Below are 20,646 nucleotides of genomic sequence, written 5' to 3'. Positions count from 1 at the left end.
CCTCATGGAACCATACAACCTGCTCCCTCTTGATGGCACTTCATCTCTGGGCTTTTGTGCCCTACCCACTAAGTGAACAAGTCACATGTTTGCTGAAGCACAAACAATCTTTAAAAGACATTGGACACTTAATATCTTCCATATTCTTGGTGCTAAAAAAGTTTAGGAGTGTTTCCTGTGCTCTTGGACTTTTGAAACCTTGCACCTTGAGTTCTGCTTATTAGTTTTGTTGTTGAAACTAGGAACTTAATGGTTGATCATTAGGCCCACTGCACATAATAGTTTTCTAATGGCCAAAATGTTCAGCTCCCTGTGTGAATGGTCCCTGCCCTTGAAACTGTCTAGTCTTGGTGACAGGCCTGTTTTATACCAAAGGGGAGTACAAAGTGTTGCGGGGGGGGGGGGGCAGAATTGGGAACTTAAATTGAGAAGTGTATTCAATGAAGAGTCTTGACACTAAACATAGGTCAGAGACCCTGTGGAAAATCAGCCATGGGGGGACAGGGCAGTTTTTGTAACTAATGACCTGTGTTGCTATAAGCCAGGGTAGAAATGCCCTTGTGTGTATGTTGGTGCTCTGATTAAAGTTTTGAGTCTGAAAGTGTTGGTTCCTTCTCTCAGCCTGGTGCCATGTGCCTGCCAGATACTGGGCATGCAGTGTCCCTAACTACCAGTTTTCGTGTTCTAGTGGGGGAGGGCTTGGAATGGTGAAAACCATCCCTTAAGAGGGCATTAAGTCTGTTTTCCCAAAGACTGGGAGGGGAATGACACTTTCAACCAGTCTCTGATACATCAACAAACAAACTTTCCATTCTAGTGCATTCCTAATTAATCAAGGAGAAAGCATGGAAAGCATGGTACTTTCCCTACAAAGACACAGCAGGCAATATAAAAATGTGCAGAGCAAAACCAAAGTCCCTCTTACCCATCTGCAGCATCCACCCTGAAGGTAACCCCTTGCCCCTAGTACATACTAGCTTCCTGTCCTCTTTCATGTGCAGGTTAAGGTAGTTTAAGAAATCATACCTAAGAACTCACTGTATAAAACACAAAAGTGGATACACTCTGGCCAAAGGGATAAGGAAACTCCCCTGTTTACCTGTTGTTCAGTGTAAAAGTGCTAGAGCCAGGATTTGAACCTAAGCAGTCAGGCTCCAGCCCTGGAACCCTAACCGCAATGCTAAAGCAAAGACTCCAATCTGTCCTTTACCAGCTGGTGACCCTGGGCAGGCACCATCACCCCTGTGAGCCTGTTTCCTCATATATAGCACAGCAATAACAATAGTAGGGATTCCACTGGGAGGTTGTGAGGATTAAATAGGCATGGCATGTTTAGAGCTGTGCCTGGCACCCAGGATGCATAAATATGAGCTCTTTCAGTATAATTAATACTTTTTAGTAATTATTAGCATTAAAAGTAACCCCCTATTTTTCAACACTACCCTTGGCTCATAATAAGCACTCAACACATTTTACTACTATAAATTTTAATTATTTATTTTGTAAGATTAGCATTTATAAACTTGAACCCTAGCACCTTGGCATGACACCTAGCAATAAGTAATTGAAAATGCGTTACTAATAAAGCAATAATGATAATAGATTTATACTGAACACTTCCTTAGAAAGTAAGCTTAGAAACAGAACCTGAGAAACTAAACTGGTTCCACACCACTCAATTCAGCCAATGAGTCCCCAAACCAAGCGCAAGAGAAGATCCGTGAACAACCTGGACGAATCCCCAGACCTCTCCAAGCCTCAAGAAGGACCCTGAGTATGAGGATTCTCAGGACAAACAGCGCGTTCCGCTCACTTCGGCTACACCGGCTCAATCCCACTTTAGGTCCCGCTCCCTTACCAGCCAATCCCCGCGCTAGCCCTGCTCATAGCCCCGCCCCTAGCCCTCCCAGCCCCGCCCCTAATTTTGCCCACGTCTGGCCTCAGGCGGGAGCCAGGCAGCATCCGGGGGAGCCCCATTGGTTTACGCCACCTCGCCCCTGTCTACCCCGTTAGGTGGCCTAAGCACCCCCAGACCGCAATTCTGTCCAAAGACAGGGTCGTCCAGTACCTGGCAATTGGGTCTTGGACGTCGGGTCGGCCTCCCTGCAGAGCTCACTGCCTGCGGGTAAGTCCCCACGACCGCTGTGTCGCTGCGCGCGCAGCCCGGGTGCCGTGCGTGCCTCTACGCCTGCGCAGAATCCCTGATGAACTACACTTCCCAGAGCGCGGTGGGATTCGGCCTCCTCTGGGCGATTGTCCTCCGAAGGAGCCCTGGGGTCCCGGGCGGCTTTCGCTTGGGGTACACTGATGTCAAAGGCTTCCGGTTTCGGGAGGCGGGATGGAGGAGAAGGCTACACAGTTCGTTGCCGGTAGACCCGCTACATTCTGAAAACTAACCATCGCCAGCGTCCATCTCTAGGGCAACCGTCACCTCTGGAAATGAAGAGTCGTCTCCATAGCAACTGCTAAGCACTGGCGCTAGGCAAGAGCCACCCACATTGGAGGTGCTTTTAAACATTGTTTGCGGGTAGTTTTTATCGCGCGCTCTACCAGTCAACGAAAAACGTATAAATACGTTTCCCGCATACAATGCGTTAAGTAGTGCGGATGCGCAACAGGAGAGCGCGCTCTGCTCATAAAACTTAGAGTATGTGGGAACACGAGGAAGGGAGGAAAACCGGGTATGGCAGGACTGAAAGAGCTGATGGAAGGAAGGTTTCTCACAGGAGGGATGAGTTCCTGCGTCAGCCCAGAAGAGAAGGAAGAGAGAATACTATCTGTGCTTATCTGGCCAAAATTTAAAACAGCATGACCTGCAGTCTTAACGAGGGTGTGGGGAAACTACCGTTCTCCTACCACGCAGGTGGGGATGGGAATGGCTTCAGCCTTGACCTAAATCAGTCAATTGGTATTTTCTGAGAACTTTTTATGTTCCAGGCAATGCTCTAGGTGCTGGGGATATAGTGGTGAAAGACACACATGGACCCTGCCTTCAGGGAGGCAGAGAGCAGGGAGTAAATGGGGGGAGGGATTACGTGATGGACCACTGCCAAAATGAACTGCTGTCACTGACGACACTCAGTGGGCCTTATTAGTTTACTTAACTTGAACCACCCTATAAAGGTGTGTCAGGCAGCCCCAGGGAGACTTGAATCTCCATGGCTTGACCACCCAGCCAAGGCCGGCAGGTCCAGGAAAAGCCCCTCTTTTCACTGCCAGGCTCCCAGCGTCTGCTTCCTTCTCCATGCCCATGACCCTGGCCCTGGCTTAGGCCTTGTCTTCTCACCCTGGTACCTCACTCCAGTCGCATTCCAAACGTTTTGGCCTCCAGTGTCTCCCCTCCAGTCTGGGTTATAAGATTTGCGTATGTTGATATAAGCAAAGCCATTACAACAGTGCGTGGCATCCTCTCTGTGCTTGCTATCAATTAAAAACAAGCCATTAATAGTTCTCAAATCTTGACTCATATTTGGGGTTTCCTCTGTCTGGAATGCCCTTTCTCCTGCACTTCTTTTGAAATTTACTTTTCTTTCAAGAACAAGCTTTTTCTTTAAATTTTATTTTTCAGTTACAGTTTACATTCAATATTATTTTGTATTAATTTCAGGTGTACAGCATAGTGGTTAGACAGTCATATACTCTACCAAGTGGCCCCCCAATAGAACAAACAAGTTCTTACAGTCATTCCTGTACAAAACTTTCTCCTATTCCCACCCTGCCCAGCTGGAATTGGCAACTGCCTCCCTGAGTTCCCACAGGAACGTCCTAGCATCCCAGCACTGATATTATCATAATTGTAATTATTTGGTGACTGTCTGTCTCTCCGCTCTATACTCTGTGCTCTCTGGGAGTTCTCATCACACTATAATTGACGCACAATTTAATAATACGTTTACTGCACTGTGCATTGCTCCCAGGAAATTCCCAAGAAGTTAAGGGACTGGCTGTACCAGTAGCGTGAAGACATTTTAAAATCCCAAACAACACTGCTAACCAAGCAAAACGCACTCGGGAGACACCAGCTTGCGACCCCCAAGCTAGCACCTTCGCTGGAGCGAGCTTCCGCGTGGCACCGATGACGTGAACGTGGAGTCCAGCACCTCTGACGCGTCTGCAGTTGCCCCGCCCCCGGCCGGGCGCAGGAGCGGTGACGTCAGAGCGCCCCCGAGCGGCGTTGCCAAGGCGACTAGCATCCGGGACTGGGGAAGTGCGCATACGTCGGGGAGGGAAGGGAAGAGCCAGTCAAGAGACTGGACACTGCCGTTCCCAGAATCCTCTTGGCTGGAGCCGGTGGGTTTGAGGGGTTTGAGGCTCCTCGCCACCTCTTCAAAACCTCTACATTCGTATTGTGATAGTTAACCTTGTATGGGGCCAGGTGGGTACTGAAAATATGAGGGGGGTACTTTGTAAAGTATATGATTGTCTACCTACTGTTATACACCTGGAACTAACGCAAAATAATATCGAATGTAAACTAACTGAAAAATAAAAATACTTCTCCACTCAAAGCGCGCTTTATCGTGCAGGTAACAAAACTGATATCAAGGCAACAGGTGGCTGGAGCACGGATGCCAGGGGTTTGGCCGATCAGAAGGCCCGCTCTGCCGTCACACCTTCTACCTTTAACTAGACCGGGGATACAGTATCTATGGCAACGGACTCATTGGGGGAGGCTGAGGTTTCTGGGAAATGTAGCTAATTGGAGTCCAGAGAGATCCGTTAACGCTTAGAACTTCCTTTGCTAATATCTAAAGTATATAAGGAACAGCGCTAGATATTTCCCCATTACCTCAGAATGGTAGCAAACGTGTCTTGAGTTGGGCTTCAGTATTTGAAAAAATGAGTTGCCCACACTACTTTTAATGGAGAGATTTCACATTTTAAAAATATGAATTTCTGGGTCCCATTGGAAAAGCTGAAGGTCTGAAAACACTGGGGCTGTTATTTCACCACAACCGCCATAGGATGGAGCTGAGCATTTTCCAGCCTCTATGAATGGGAGCTGCAGTGGGTTCACTGTACCTACCTGGACCCATAAGGTAGTTGAGGTTTCAATTTCAGACCCTGGGAAAAACCACTAAGCTCCTTTCCCTGGCATTTAAAGCCCTTTGGTGTATGGGTCAATACCATCTTTGTAGCCTTCCCCCCTCCCCACCCCCCACCAACACTGCTACCCTCATTTATTCAACAAATATTGACTGAATGCCTGCTCTGGGCCAAGCATTATGCTATGCATTGAATCTCCAGCTAAAAACCACCTTTTATTTTTTAATCAACCCCTGTCCCTCCCACCAAACATCCTCATTATCCAAATCCTAGATGAGATAGCAACAGTTCTGCCAGCAGTTTTGGAAACAGAAGGATATTGTGTGATCCAAATCTATTTGCTTTCTTTAAAAAAAAAAAAAAAAAAAGTTATTTCAAAGAGAGGAAGGGAGAGGGAGAGAGAGAGAGAGAAACATCGATGAGAGTTTCAAAACATTGATTGGCTGCCTCCTGCACGCGCCCTACTGGGAATCCAGCTGGTAACTTAGGGATATGCCCTGACAAGAAATTGAACAGATGGCCTCCTGGCACATGGGATGACCAACTGAGCCACACTGGCTGGGCAAAATCTACTTGCTTTCTGCTTTGGGTTAGTGAGTAGCAAGAGTTCAGACAACCAAAGATTTACATGAAAATGTATCTGAATCTATTCAGGAGCATTTAAGAGTTCAGATAGGGAGGCAAACCTGTGTTCTCTACACTGACCACGGCTGCTCCTCTGCCTGACTGTCCTTTATGGTCCCACTGCAGTGTTGTCTCATTTTGGATGCATTCCTCCCCCAGTGGGAATGGTTTTCCCTTCAAGCTCTCACTGAGCTGAACCATTGCAGGGAGGGGCCTCCAGTAACTGATGGAGACATTGAGAAATTTGTCACAGACTTTATTAAATTTTTCTTTCCCCTTACAAACCCCAAAACTACCGCCCTACTGCAGCAGGAGTTTCCGATTATTCCTGTAAGTAATAGCCCTGGTCAGAGAGAAAAAGCATGGAGGTTGGAAAGAGAACTGCAGCCCCCTCGACCTTAACCAACACCCCCCCCAAAAAAAAACTTCCCATCAATCATTGGCCTTATTTGGCTTAGCCAGTGACATCTAGGTCTCTAGGCAGATTTCCAGGGTTCTTGGCCAGCCAGTGTTGGCTTATGAGGAGGGAGGAGTGAAAAGGTGGGACTGGGAGTGAGGGTAAAATGTGGAGAGTGGAAGACGGCAGGAGGAGACACCAGGAGACACAGGCACAGGAAGAGGCTCAAGGAGAAGGGAAAGACAGAAAGAGGAAGGAATGAGGGTGAGAGAGAGGCAGGTGTAGGAGGTGGAACTGTGTCACCCAAAAGCTATATCCAAGCCCTAACCCCCAGTGCTCCTGCATGTGACCTTATTTGGAAATAGGGTCTTTGCAGATGTAATTAAGTTCAAATGAAATGAGGTCATTCTGGATTTAGGCTAGACTCTACATTCAGAGAGAGAGAGAAGAGGGGAGGGGAGGGGAGGGGAGGGGAGGGGAGGGGAGGGGAGGGGAGGGGAGGGGAGGGGAGGGGAGGGATGGGGAGGGGAGGAGGGAAAAGAGGTGAGCTAGAGAGGAGAGAGAGAAAGAGGGAAGGAGAGACAGAGAAAGAGGGAGAGAGAAAAGGAGACAAAGGGAGACAGACAGAAAGAAAGTGAGTGGGGAGGAGACTCCAAACAACACAGTGACACATCCAGGGCTGTGCCATTTGTGAGGGGCTCAGTGGGAGCTTTGGGGGCCTCAGGGGAGGGCAGGGATGACTCACGAAGCCGAGATGACCCCAAAGGCAAGGACAGCCAGACACACGGAAACGATGATGCTCAGCCGGGCCTGGTTCTGCAGGTATTCATCCTCTGTGGTACCGCAGGGCCATGCGAGGCTGCCCATCCTCTGAGAGCCCGGACCTCCATTACCACCCTTCCTGGACCTTGACTTGACCACACCCACTGCTCACTCAGCAACCTGGGCCTCCTCCATACCATGTGGCCTCGCCCTCTCCTGGGATCTCACTATTTATTCCTCACATTCTCTGTCCCAGGCACTGTCCAAGGTGCTCGGGATGCCACTGTGAAATCACCCGTCCCCCCAGCACATCATAGGGCCAGCGGAGAGCCCGGCGCTAAATGCATCTCATTGGAAGGGGGTCGGGGTGGGAGGAGGGCTTGGTTCGTTCGTCTGCCCAAGAAGGTGAGAGGGGAATGCAAAATGCTGACAATCTCCTGATAAGAATAAAGTCATCCTGTGTCTTAGTGGCAACTCTGAAGGTGGCCTTGGGGGTCCCATTATGCATCTTTCAATAGCCCCCTCCCTCAAACCCTTTTATTCTGTCAGCAAAGCCTCTTGGCCTGACCTTCAAAATGCATCCAGGATCTGAACCACCTCTTCGGCTCCTGACTTGGTCCAGCCGCACCCTCACTCCTACCCTGCTCTTGATCCACTCGGCAATGGCCACACTAGCTTCCTTCTTGTTGCTCAACCATGTTGTATCTTTGCACCTGCTGTTCCCTCTGTCTTTCACACTGTTCCTCACTCCAGCACTTCCTTTAGATCTCAGACATCACTTCTTCAGAGAGGTCCCCCCACTTGCACCCTCTAAAGTAGCACCGCTCCTCCCACCAGGGACTTTCTACAGAACTGTACTGTTTGGTTTTCACTAAGGGCACAGATTTATTCAGGTGTAATGATCATTTAACAGTGGTTCTCAGCTGGGGATATTTGGAAATGTCTGGAGACTGGAAAGGAGTGTCATGACTTTTGTGCTTGGGGGGGTACTGTTGGTATCTAGTGTGTAGAAGCTAGAGGAGCTGCAATACACAGACAGCCTTATAGCACAGAATTATCCAGCCCCAAATGTCAGTAGTGCCAAGGTTGAGAAAGCCTAGCCTAACCCTTCACCCCATCAAAATGTGGGTTCCGTGAGACATTTGCCCCCCTTCTGCTGACCCTAAATTTGGGGCATTATAGGGTGCTCTAAATATTTGTTGTAGTTAAACACCACCCTAAGGGAGCAAATAGACAAATTCCTTTTTTCAATTGGTCAATGTCATGGCGGTGAGGGCGGGGGAGATAAGAAATATACTTGTAGATTAAAAAAAAGAAGTGAAAAAAACCCTAACCATTGAATGATATGAGAAGTCCTGTCATGTGGACTTCTGTTTGAATGAATCAGCTGAGAAAGATATCCTGGGGACGATTAGGGAAGCTGGAAAAGGGATGTGGGATTATTTGATATTGAAGAATTGTTAGGTTTGTTGAGTGGGAATGGCATTGTGGTCATGTAGAAAATGTCCTTATTTTTAGAGGTACACATTATCAATGGGTAAAATCTCACAATGCCTGATTTCTTTAAAACACTGAGGCAAAAAATGAAATAAGTGAACCAAATCGGAGGAACACTCACTGTCAAGATAATTTGTTAGAAAGTGCTACTTTGGAGAGTATGATAAAAGAGTACTCTCTGAGGAGGCAAACTGTGAGACTTTGTTGAAGTGAAGGAGTCAGAGGAACAGTGTGACAGAGAGAGGGAACAGCGTATGAAAGGTCCAGCATGACTATTCAGTCTTGATGTGTATATGGGGGTCCATTGTACTATTTTCTCTGCTCTAGGGATATGTATTTTTTTAAATCTCTGAAAGAATAAATTCACCACATCCTTTCAGACTCCCCAGGTATGGCACTGGCTAGAAAGAAAATTTTTTGTAGCACCTGCCATTCTGGAATTAGATGCATTGTAAAGTTACAGAGGAGTCTTCCCATTTAACCACAGGGAAAAATGAATTTCAGAATGTGGAAGCGCCTTCTGGGCCACACTGTAAGCAACTGTTCAGGGCAGGAATCAAGGCTGCACATGAGAGACCTCGAAACCCATGTCCACTGGGACTGGCTGACTCCATCTCTCAGGTACCTGTCCCATGTCTTCCCCCACCCACAAGAGCTTACCAAAGCAGTACTTCTTTTTTATGCATTTGGGACTGGTCTTCAGGCAATGTAAACAGTCCAAGACCTCTCCTTTTAGCAAGTCTGGATAAGGGGAAAGGGAGAAGTGGGATGAGGGCAGCTAGCAGAGGACTGGCAAGGGGCGGGAAGGCAGGAGGGGGAAGAGAATGTGGAGTCCCTTGGTCCTCGTGAATTTGGAGGTCTCATGTGCAGCAGAAAAAGCTGAGCAAAATGCACTGATGATTCACATTAGAAATATTTTATATATTTATAAAATATATCAAAGTTGATTGAAGAGTTGAATTAAGTTGCAGCTGTCCAGTTACCCAACATTCTGTTTGTAGAAATTTAATTAATTGAAATTAAACATGTTTAATTAAATATCTACAAAAGAATGCTTGCAGGTCTGTTTCTATTTTGCAGCCATTTGTGGCATAGACTGGCTGGACGCTCACTCATCTATCTCCCCACTTCCTGCTACACTAGAAGACTACATTTCCCAGGCTCCTTTGCAGTAGGTTGCAAGCATGTGACTGAGTTCTGGCCAATGGAAAGTGGGCAAAAGGATACAGAGCCACTTCCCAGGCTTGGTCATAAAAGCACCTGCAGAATTCTCTACTCTTTCTCCCTTCTGAAGTTTGCTTAGAAACTACAACACAGGTGCAGCCTATATCCCTGAGTCACCACTTGAAAGAGCTGCTCAACTCTCAGTGGAATCTGAGTGAGAACTAAACCTTTCTTTTGTTAAGCCACTGAAATGCAGGGTTTGTTACTAGGACATAGGCTCTCCTATCCTGCCTAACATTCCCCCCAAAAGTACTTTTTTTGCAAGTTGCAACTTTCATAAGCACTCAAAAATAAGATATTCATAGGTACTAGAGCTTTGGAGTGGGGGACACACTAGATGGAGTAGGTGCAATAGTGGGGCTTGACCTGTGGGAGACAGGGTAAAGAGATAGAGAAAGGTAGAGAAGGGAGGGATAGACAATAAGGTCAGGACTCACGGCAAATTTTGGGATCACAGGCTGAAAGAGAAAAGAGCTGAGGTGAGTTAAGTTGGAGTAGCAATTTGAGAGTTTGATGGTAAGGGACCAGGAGAGGGAGGGAGGAATGAGTCTTGGAATGAAGAGAAAGGAATACTGGGGAGGGGCAGAGAAGGCTGAGTCATAGGGGAGGGGAGGAAGGAGCTTGGGAGAAAAAGGGAGAGAAGAGGATGGAGTGATAATGAGAAGGGGGTTTGGTGGGGAGAGAGGCTGCACCTTTTAATTCATATGATCTTAAAACTGTCTTGAGTTTCTCGGCCACCTTCCTCCTAAGAGTCACCAGCTCTTCCAGCAGAGGCCCATCTGAGGAGAAAAAGAGATCCTTGTGAGGCACTCAGCACCCCATCTGCAGCTTCAAGGAGAAGGGATGGGGAAACTCTTTTCATTCCCCAGCAGTACCAAGACCAGTTATTACTCAGGGTCCTTTGGGCAGGTCTATGGCCTGGGAAGCCCTGCATCAAGCTTCTGACTCACTGCGGGAGGTGGCCAATTGATGTTTTGCTCTCACATCGACGTTTCTCTCTCCCTCTCCCTCTCTCTCTAAAAATCAATAAAAGAAATTACATATGTGATCTCTATCAGTGCCTCACATTATATTTCCATTGGACAGTGCTGTTCTGTGAATGATGCCGGCGCCCGACCCCGCTGGGTGGTGGTTAGGAATACAGTGTCTGAGCCAGGATGTCCCACATTTAAAGCCTCGCTTCTCTTCCCAGCTGTGTGACTTTGGGCATGTCTGAGCCTCAGTTTCCCCTCTGTAAAGGGCAGTGCCCACCTCGATAAGTTGTGGGAGACTTGTAAGTAAAGCACTTAGAACCCTACCAGACACACAGTAAAGGCTATGCTCAGGTGTTTGCTTTTGTTTTTAAATCAAGAGGAAGCTGGTGGACAGCTGGAAGGGGAGGGAGGCGGGGCTGGGAAAGGGCTTTCCCTCTTCCTCCCTACCTCTCAGGGAATTGGCTGTTAAGTTGCTCATTTGCTTCTTCATAAAGATCACCACAAGGTCCAGCTGAGCTGCCTCTGGGGCGGAGAGGAGGGGAAACTCCAGTGGGTCCCTGAGAGAGCCCAGCGACCCCTCCCTACCGTCCTCCCCGTCTAGGGGGCGCGCTCCTCCAAGTGTCTCCCGCCCCAGCCTCCGGCTTGGACCCCACTGTCCCTTTCTCCGCAGTGCTAGGCGCCCCCCCCTCCCCAGCACGCACCCACGGTCCCCACAAACGTGTTCAGCGCGTAGTCCCAGAAGAAAGGCCCCTCCATGCCCAGCAGCAGGGCCCTCCCGGTGGAAGCCGCTGCGTGTGAGGTCCACGCGCAGCTGGCGCAGGGCCTCCCGCCGCGAGCGGTCACAGTGCAGGCAGCCCAGCCCCGCCCCCCCGCCGCTCAGGCCAAGGGGCAGCAGAAGGGCCAAGGCCGGAGGCGTGGCCCCGCGCGTGTGACGTCACAGAGAGACCCCAGCCGGCCCGCCCCCAGGTGAGGGCGGGGCCCGGGAGGCCCCGGGGGAAGCGCTCCCGCAGGCGGGTGTTTGCTGAGCACCTACTCTGCGCCAGGCCCTGCTCGCATCGTTTATATACATTCGTTCAACAAACGTCAATGGAGCACCGCTATGCGCCAGGTGCTGGAGAGGTCCAAGGGTCCGTGGACTCATGAAGGGTCAAACAAAGAGCGGTGCGTCTCTACAATGGGATAGCATGCAGTCTTGAGGATGGAGGACATCCTGACATATGCTACAGAATCGGTGGACCTGGAGGTCGTTATGCGGAGTGAAACAGGCCCGTCAAGAAAAGACAAATCTGCATGATTCCACTCACGGGAAGTAGACTACCTAGAAAAAAATTTACACTCAGGACATTTAAAATTGGTTTGATATATTGCACTATACTCAGATTTCCCCAAATACCTCCTAACTACTTTTCACTTCAATATCACCTCCAAGGGAGCAGGAAAGCAGCCACAGACAATATGGAAATGAAAGAGTGTGACTGTGTTCTGATCAAATTATTTATGGACATTGAAACTTGAATCGCATATAATTTTAACATGTCACAAAATATTATTCTTTTTTTAATCTTTCACTGAAGACATACATGTTCATTGATTTTTGGAGAGGAGAAGGGAGAGAGAGAGAGAGATGTGGTGTGAGAAACATTGATCATTCCCATTTGTGCCCCGACCAGAGATTGAACCCACAACCTGAGTATCTGCCCTGACCAGGAACTGAACCCACAACCTTTTTGGCGTACAAGGACAGTGCTCCAACCAACTGAGCCATCCGGCCAGGGCTCTTTTTACATTTTTTAACGTGGCTAGCAGAAAGTTTGAAATTACATGTGGCGCTTGCACGTATATTTCAATTGGACATCGCTGGTCTAGCACACAGATGGTGCCAAATAAATATCATTTGAATTTAGATGTGAATAAATTTGGCAGTTAATGGTTATGGGGGAGTTGGGGGTGGGTCAAGAATCACTCAAGGGATAATGGGATGATTAGACCACAAGGGGGTGCTCACACCCGAGTGAAATTCTCTCCTCTCTTCCACCTGGGAAAGTCTCACCCTTGCCTTCCTGCTTCCCTCCCCTGCCTTTCCCAGAATTAGCCATTTATGAAATAGCAGCTAATGCGCTGCCCTAAGAAGGAGCTGTCAGGTGGGAGGGAAAACAAAGGCTGCAAATTCCTCACCTTCTAAGCTCCAAAGCCCCAGGTCTAAGCGTGGGGCAGGAGGAATCAGGAAGCAGAACCGGTTTTGTTTCTCTGATGAGGAGCCGCACTAAAGTGTGATTTGGTGAAACTTAGTTAAATTAAGTATCTGCATATTTCATAGCCTGGCAGTTCCCCTCTCTTTGGTGAAGAGGGCAAGGATGTTCATCAGTGTTGTTTATGATGCTGGTGGGGTGTCCATGGCAACCTGGTGTCCATCGCTGGAGAGCAGGAGGTGCCCGTGGTGCCCAGGGCAGGGATTCTGCGGCCGTGGAAAGAGACAGACTAGGCTGTGCACACAAACAAGAATCTGATGAATGGATAAAGAAGAAACGGGATTGACTCAGCTATAAAAGAGAATGAAGTCTTGCCATTTGCAACAACATGAATGGACCTAGAGGGTATTGTGCTGAGTGAAATAAGTCAGACAGAAGAAAATCAAATACTGTATGATCTCATTTATGTGTAGAATCTAAAAATAAATAAACAAACAAACAAACCAGAAACAAACTCATAGATACAGAGAACGTTTTGATGGTTGCCAGATGGGAGGAGGGTTTGGGGGGATGAATGAAAAAGGGGAAGGGGTTAAGAAGTGTAAATTGGCAGTTACAAAATAGTCACAGAGATGTAAAGTACAGCACAGTGAATATAGTCCGCAATATTGTAATAATTATGCATGGTGTCGGGTGGGAGGGGAATCACTTCATAAGTTATGTCAATGTCTAATACCTATGTTGGAACTAATGTAAAAGTGCATGTCAACTGTAATTGAAAAATAAAAAATTATTTAAAAACCGAATGGATCTGAGTGAAAAAGTAAGAAACAGTGAGACCTACAACCCAATACTGTTGACATAAATGTAAAATTCTTGCATTCCAAACAAAAATACACAGTGTGAAGGGGACCACCTACAAACAAAATGATATTCAATAAACACGACACGGGAGGAAAAGTGAGTAACTGGTGAGGGCAGAAGGACTAAGAAGTAAATAATTCTCACACTGCCTTTGGTGTGAACTAGGTGGTTAAAGGTCCCAGATGCCAGTCCCTGGCTGGGTGGCTCGGTGGTCGGAGCGTCGCCCTGCGCACCAAGTGGCTTCGCGTTGACTCCGGGTCAGGGCACATACCCAGGTCGCAGCGTGATCCCCGGGAGGGAGTGTGCATGAGACAGCCAAGCAATGTTTCTCACATCGGTGTTTCTCGCTCTCCCTCAAATCAATAAAAACAAAAAACAAACAAAAAACAAGCTTATCCTCAAGGGAGGAGTAGAAAAGAAAGATGTTATGTTTTATGCACCCATCATGACCGTGAAAATTTGTGCCTGTTGCGGGAATATTTTCAGAGGGTTCCCTGTGCTCCATGAGCCTTGCAGAGCCAGCGACATAAGGCCGTGTTGCCTGCATGAAGGTCTGCCTAGCACAGTTCATTGGCACACAGCTTTTTAAATCCCCATTTGACAGATGTGAAAACTGACACTTGGCAGGGTCTGGCCACTCACTGTGGGTTGGGTGGGTAGGAACAGAAGTGGGAGTGGGGCTGGGCAGCCAGAGTGAGCTCAGGGCCAGGAGCCTGCTGGGCGACGCTAAGGGCCCAGTTCGGCGCGGGGGTGTGAGGCAGGCGGCAAGGCATGCCAGGGGAAGGTTTGGAAGGTTTGGAGAGCTTTGGCTTTGAGCCCAGCGGAGGAGGCAGCGTTAGAGGAGGCAGCCCCAGGGCTCTGGGGGGTGTTTTCCCACCGTGCAGCGCCCAGCCCCCGCCCCCGCCCCAGGCCACACTGTGCGGCTGCAAAACACGCACCTGTCCTCACGCACTGCTGTGGGAGGAGCCTGCAGGCAACCCCTCTGGAAAACTTTGCGCAGAATCTAGGAGCGCTGGCCACATGCACACCCCCTCCTCACGTGTACCCAGCAGAAATGGGTGCACAAATCGGCCAGGGGACGCGCCCACCGGCGCCCACAGCCGCGCTCTTTGTAATGAGCCCAAGCTGGAAACGACTCCCGCGTCCATCAATGGGAGGCTCGCCAGATAAACTCTGTGGGTGGTTTTCTTTTTCAGGTTAGTAAAAACTCATTCCTGTAAGTACTTTCCAATATTTTCTAGTAGCTGGGTGTAAAAATTACCTGTCGCGGCTGAGCCTCTTCTTCACCCCCCAGGGCACGTGCTTCCTGCCTTTGCTCATCCTGGGGTCTGTGATGTCCTGTAACCCTCTGCCTTCCTGCTCGCTGAGGTCTGTGCCTCCCACCCACTGGCAAGACTACAAGGTTGAACCTTTCAACCCCGAGAACAAAATTTTTAAAAAAATTTTTTAATTGATGGGGGGCGGAGGGAGGGAAAGACAGGGAGAAACAATGATCTGTTGCTCCACTTATCTAGGCATTCACTGGATGATTCTTGTATGTGCCCTAACCGGGGGTCAAACCCGAAACCTTGGTGTATGGGGACAGTGCTCTAGTCAACTGAGCTACCTGGCCAGGGCCCATCTGCCCATTTTTAAGAGTACAGTGCAGTGGCAATTAAGTACATTCACATTGCTGTGCAGTCATCACCAGCATTCATCTCCGGGACGTTTTTCATCCTGCAGAACTGAAACTCTGTCCCCATTAAGCACCAACTCCCCACTCTCCCTCCCCTCACCCCTTAGTGTTCAGTATTCTACTTTCTGCCTCTATGAAGTTAACTGCTCTAAGTAGCTCCCATTCACGAAATCATGCAGTGTTTGTGTTTCTGTGACTGTCCGATTTCACGCAGCCCTCAAGATCTGTCCACGCTGTAGCTCATGTCAGAATCTCCTTCCTTCTTAAGGCTGAGTAATAGTCCACTGGACTGCCACCCTACCATTCCACGTGTTTCTGTTCACCCACTGATGGACACATAATGTGTTATGCCATTTTCCGGATGTGTGTGACATTTTACAATACAATGCTTTAAAAATAAATAATGTGTGGTACTATTTGCTAAGTAAGTAGCGTGTGCCTACACATGCCTGTACACACACACACACACACACACACACACACACACACACACACACCTGGCCTAGGCCTGGGTATCTCCCCGAGGCAGAGGTAGGGCCCATGACCTGTCTCCTGGGGCACTTCTCCCCTAATGCAATGACTTTCACACCCATGAGGTGGGGCGACAAAGGCTGTCACACCCACCTGTCAGCTGCACCTGGACTCTGTCACCTGCCCTGTGGGCCCTCTACCACCTCTGCTCAGAGCTCAGCTGGAGGCTGACCCTGTGACAGGGCACCTCTGCCAACAGCTGCCCCCTCCTCCGCCCCTCCCAGCACAGAGCTGGGTCAGGGAGGCAGTGACAGGCTGTCTGCCCTCCTTCTGTGCCAGGCTTCCTTCCAGGTCCTCCAGCTCCATCACTGTTTCCCCTTTTTGTCTTTCCAATTCTCTCTGGTCTCTGTCCCTTTCTGTCTGGCCTCTGTCCCCTCTCTGTGGGTCTCTAGCCCTCTCTCTGTAGGTCTCAATATTTCTGTGCCTCTCCTTTTCCCAGTTTTCAATTCGACGATTAAAAATTAAAAACCAGCTAAGAATGGCTGAAGGACTTGAATAGACATTTCGCCAGAGAAGATTTGCAAGTGGCTGGTAACCACAGGGACAGATGCTCAACGCTGATAGTCAAAGGGAAACACAAACATAAACCACAATACCGCTCACGCCACCAGGGTGGTTTAACTAAATCAGATGGTGGGGACGCAGCCCTGGCCGCTCGCTCAGCTGGTGGGAGCGCAGGCCCTGGGCCGCCGTCCATGCGGGCTGCTCGCCCCGAGTGCCCTCCAGCCCCCCCACCCGCCTTCCCAGCGGTGCCCAAACCACAGCTGCAACGTGCCCTTCGACCCAGCCGCTCCAAGTCTAGGAATTTAGCCCTCAGATAACACGCACACACCAGCTCCAGGAAACAAGCGCAGGGATAGTCACTGTGGACTCACCACGGCAGAGGGAACTAACCCAGCTGCTCCTCGGGGGACTGTCGGATGAACCCCAGGAGGAGGCTGGCAGATAAACCAACGTGGTTGCCGCCCACGAGCACACAGAACCCTCTTCCAGATGTGCTACGAAGTGAAAAGTGCGAGGTGCAAAACCAAGCGGCCTCTGTGCTCTGCCCCTCCCTCCCTTGCTGGGTGGCCTTGGAAAAATCACCTCGCCTCTCTGAACCTCCATTTTCTCGTCTATAACACAGGATGTTCATGATCTCAAAGGTTACGGTGAAGATTAAATGACAAAGCACGTGGGGAAAACCGTCCATATAGCATATAGTAAGCATTCTGAAAATGTTAGCTTTCAATATTAGGGCAGAAGTTGGCAAATTGCTTCTGTAAAGGGCCAGATAGTAGATATTTTTGGCTTTGCAGACTCTGTGGTCTCTGTTGTAACCTCTGCTGTAGCCGAAAGCAGCCACAGACAGTGCCTCCGTGAATGGATGCAGCTGTGTTCCAATAAAACTTTATTTAGTAAGATGCAGCTGGGAAACAAGAAACAGCTGGCCCATGGGCCATAGGCATCTGACTCCCCTAATAGAACCGGGAAAAAGGCAACTATTTATTTTTATCGGCTTTGGATGCCCCTCCAACCTCTGCATTCCTCCTTCACAGTCCTTGTCAGACTGCATTGTGATACTGGTTCCTTTCTCTCTTTAGGGCTCCAGGCCTCCCCACCCCCAGACATTGAATTCTCCCAGGACAGGAGCCTTATCTGAGCTACTTGGGTCTCCAGAACCCAGCCTCCATCCCTGTTCTAGGAGCACAGCAGACATATTTGTTGAATTCATTCATTCACTCATTCATTCATTCACTCACAGAGAGAGAACATGCACCAACTGTATTCCAGGCATTGTTCTAGACACTGAGGTGACAGCAGTGACCAACAGAGACACAAAGGCCCGGAGCTGGGGTCCAGAGGGGGAAGACAGATGCTCTAATAAAATAAGCACAAAATATGTAACCTGTTAGATGGTCTCAAGTGCCGGAGAGAAATAGGAAAAGCCGGGAGGGAGCACAAGAGGTGAAGAGGGTGCTGCTGATTTCCACGGCTCTGCCAGCACGGGCCTCACTGAGAAGGGGGGCGGGAAGGACCTGAGGGAGCCGGTCGCTGGGGTATCTCAGGGAACAGCCTTCTGGGCAGAGGGAACGGCAAGTGCAAAGGCTCTGGGATGGGAACGGGCCTGGCATTTTCAAGAAATAGCAAAGAAACCAGAGTGACAGCAACCGAGTGCCTGAGGGTAAGAGCTGAAGCTCTGAGGTGGAGTCAGAGGGGTGATGGGCTGGATCGTGCAGGCCTTACAGATCTTATGGCGAACGCTTTGCTTTTTAAAAAAAAAATTTATTGATTTTTTTAGAGGAAGGGAGAGGGAGAGAGAAACATCAATGTGAGAGTGGAACATTGGTTCCGCTGCCTCCCGCACACCACCCACTGGGGATTGAGCCCGCACCTGGGCCTGCGCCCCACCGGGGAATGGAACCAGCGACCTTTCGGTGCACGGCCTGACGACCAGCCACCTGAGCCACACCCGCCAGGGCAGCACTTTGCTTTGAGTCTGACTGAGGCTGGAGCCTGGGGCGATGTCTCAGCCAACTTGGGCTGCCATACCAAAACACCACAGACCGGACAGCTTAAACAACAGAAGCCTATTTCTCACAGTCCAGTCTGGAGGCCGGGAAGCCCAAGATTAAGGTGCCAAAAGATTCATTTCCCAGTGCGAGCCCTCTCCCTGGCTTGCAGTGGCTTCTCCCTCTGTCCTACGGCGGAGAGAGTGTGAGTCTGGTCTCTCTTCCTCTAATTAGGACATTAATCCCATCATGGAGGCCCCACCCTCATGACCTCATTTAACCTAATTACCTCCCAACGGCCCCACCTCCAAATATCATCACAATAGGGGTTAGGGCTTCAAGAGATGAGTTTGGAGGGACACAGACATTCAGCCCATAACTGGAGAGTTTGGGGCAGAGGAGGGATGGGATCTGACAGAGGTTTTAACAGGGCCCTCTGGCTACTGGGTAGAGAGTAGGCTGTGGATGGAAGCAGAGAGCCCAGCAGGGGCCAAGAGATACATCAGGAGGTGACCGTGGCCTGGGCTAGGGTGGTGGCAGATGGGTAATGAGGACTGGTTAACCTGGAGCATATTTGGAAAGTTCGAGATCAGGGTGCTAACGTGGTCGGGTAAGGGCCCTCTTCCAGGGAGCCCTGTGGGGTCCCTTTCACAAGGTTAGAAAGGAGGATGGTGAATCTTGGGATGGGAGCCCCTCTTCCTTTTACTCTTTTATTGTTAAGTTTTGTGCATGTAAGCAGGTAATCAGGTATTTAATAAGGGGTATGCCTATGAAAACAGAAGAAAAACAAAGGTTAATAATCAGCAAATTATGAACTAGTCTCTGAGTTTGTAAGGCTGCCAGTGGGGAAGATTTTTATTTTTCAAAAATGTTTTTATTGATTTTTAGAGAGAGAGGAAGGGAGAGGGAGAGAGAAATATTGATGAAAGAGAAACATGGATCAGTTCCCCCCCTGGGGATCAAGCCTGCAACATGGGCATGTGCCCTGACCAGGAATCGAACCTTCAACCCTTTGGTGCACGGGATGGCACCCAACCAACTGAGCCACTCTGGCCAGGGCTCAGGAAGATTTTCAGACGTAGCGCTCAACGTTTCTCTTGCTGGAACGAAAGCAAGCGGTGACAGTCTGATAGATCCGCACTTTCAGTGAATGAATGGTGTTATATTTGCACACTGGTGACATCGTCAGGAGCTCAGGTAAGTCCTGTGTGGCTTGTACTGAATCAGTAGCTCTGGAAAGGCTGCCATGGGCCTTGTGGATGACCAAGGTATGTGCCGTTTCTCCAAGGGGCCCTTCTCGGCTTCAAAGTCAATCTCAGATCCTTAAAGCTTCCTGGTGACATCCAGAGTCCTGGCATGTCTCTCTCGGGAGCCCCTTGTTTCTGTGCATTTTATTGTCAATGACGCTGGCGGGGCATTGGCTGTGACTGTTGGAGGCCTGGCACGGCAGCTGGCACACACCAGAGGCCCCCGACCTCTGGCTGGAAGCGGGCCTGCCGGCGTCTCAGCCTAACAGCTGTTGGGGCCTCTCAGCCGCTGACAGAGTGAATTGGACAAGGTGGAGAGGTTCTCAGATTCCTAGGGAACCCCGCCTCGCGGCTCTGCCCCCTCTTAATCTCACCCGTTTCTAACCAGGAAACGAGCAGGGGGAAAACACACAGATTAAACAGCCCTGAGATGCCAAGGGAAATGCCACAAATGCCAGGTGATGAAATTCACGTTTGCTTCTCACAGGAGAGCATTGTCAACACCTCTCCTTCAGGCTACGACTCGAGTGTCCCCTCCCAGGCCACCGGATCTGAGGGAGCAGCTGCTCACCCCACCGCTTCCTGTCCCCTTCCTCTGCTTCCCATTTCCCCTTAGCATGTGTTAGGGGTTAAATTGTGTGCCCCCCAGGGGGATATGTTAAAGTTCTAACCCCCAGGACCTCAGAATGTGATCTGACTTGGAAACAATGTCACTGCCGATGGAATTAATTAAGACGAGCTCAAAGTGGAGCAGGGTGGACCGCTGATCCAACACGACGACGGAGGGGATCCTGGAGGCTTGGGAGGAGCCTGGGGCAAGGATCCGGGGTAAAGATCCTGAGGGGAGAGAATGAGGCCTGAATTAAAGTTGGGGCCACAGGATCAAGAGCAGGGCTTGGGGCAGAGGCTGGGGGTGTGTGTGGGGGGTGGCAGGAAGGCCCATCTGTGGGGGATGGGTAAGGAATCGAGAGGCAGTGACAATGGGGCCCCTGTTATCTGTCAGATAACTGGACGAACTGAGAGGCCATTTACTGAGGGAAAATGCAGGCCTCGGGGCAGGTTTGGCCGGGAGCGTAATGAGCCTGGTTTTAGCAGAGGCGCTTGGCCTTTTCGGAGAGATTTCC

General features: G+C 49.6%; 2 protein-coding genes across 3 annotated transcripts in view; both read right to left on the bottom strand.

The window, feature by feature from the left end:
- The window catches only part of VRK3 (VRK serine/threonine kinase 3), a 40,356-nt gene extending 37,962 nt beyond the window's left edge, over positions 1–2,394 (bottom strand). The window contains exon 1 of one of the 2 annotated variants that reach the window (XM_081119311.1): positions 2,069–2,394. The gene's annotated coding sequence lies outside the window, so the exon portion shown is untranslated. The remainder of the gene's footprint in view (positions 1–2,068) is intronic. The other variant, XM_081119310.1, reaches the window with a different exon arrangement.
- Positions 2,395–5,970: 3,576 nt separating this feature from the next.
- Positions 5,971–11,280, bottom strand: IZUMO2 (IZUMO family member 2; the record flags this gene model as incomplete). Its single annotated transcript, XM_081119027.1, is given in 6 exon segments — positions 5,971–6,013; positions 6,813–6,900; positions 8,987–9,067; positions 10,243–10,332; positions 10,335–10,378; positions 11,243–11,280. Coding segments are annotated over 6 exon segments (384 nt in total).
- Positions 11,281–20,646: the final 9,366 nt, after the last annotated feature.

Source organism: Miniopterus schreibersii (assembly GCF_964146895.1).
Source record: "Miniopterus schreibersii genome assembly, chromosome: 18".
Classification (NCBI taxonomy): domain Eukaryota; kingdom Metazoa; phylum Chordata; class Mammalia; order Chiroptera; family Miniopteridae; genus Miniopterus; species Miniopterus schreibersii.
The sequence above is the reverse complement of the archived record's forward strand: the minus strand, read 5'-3'. Positions and strand labels throughout refer to the sequence as shown.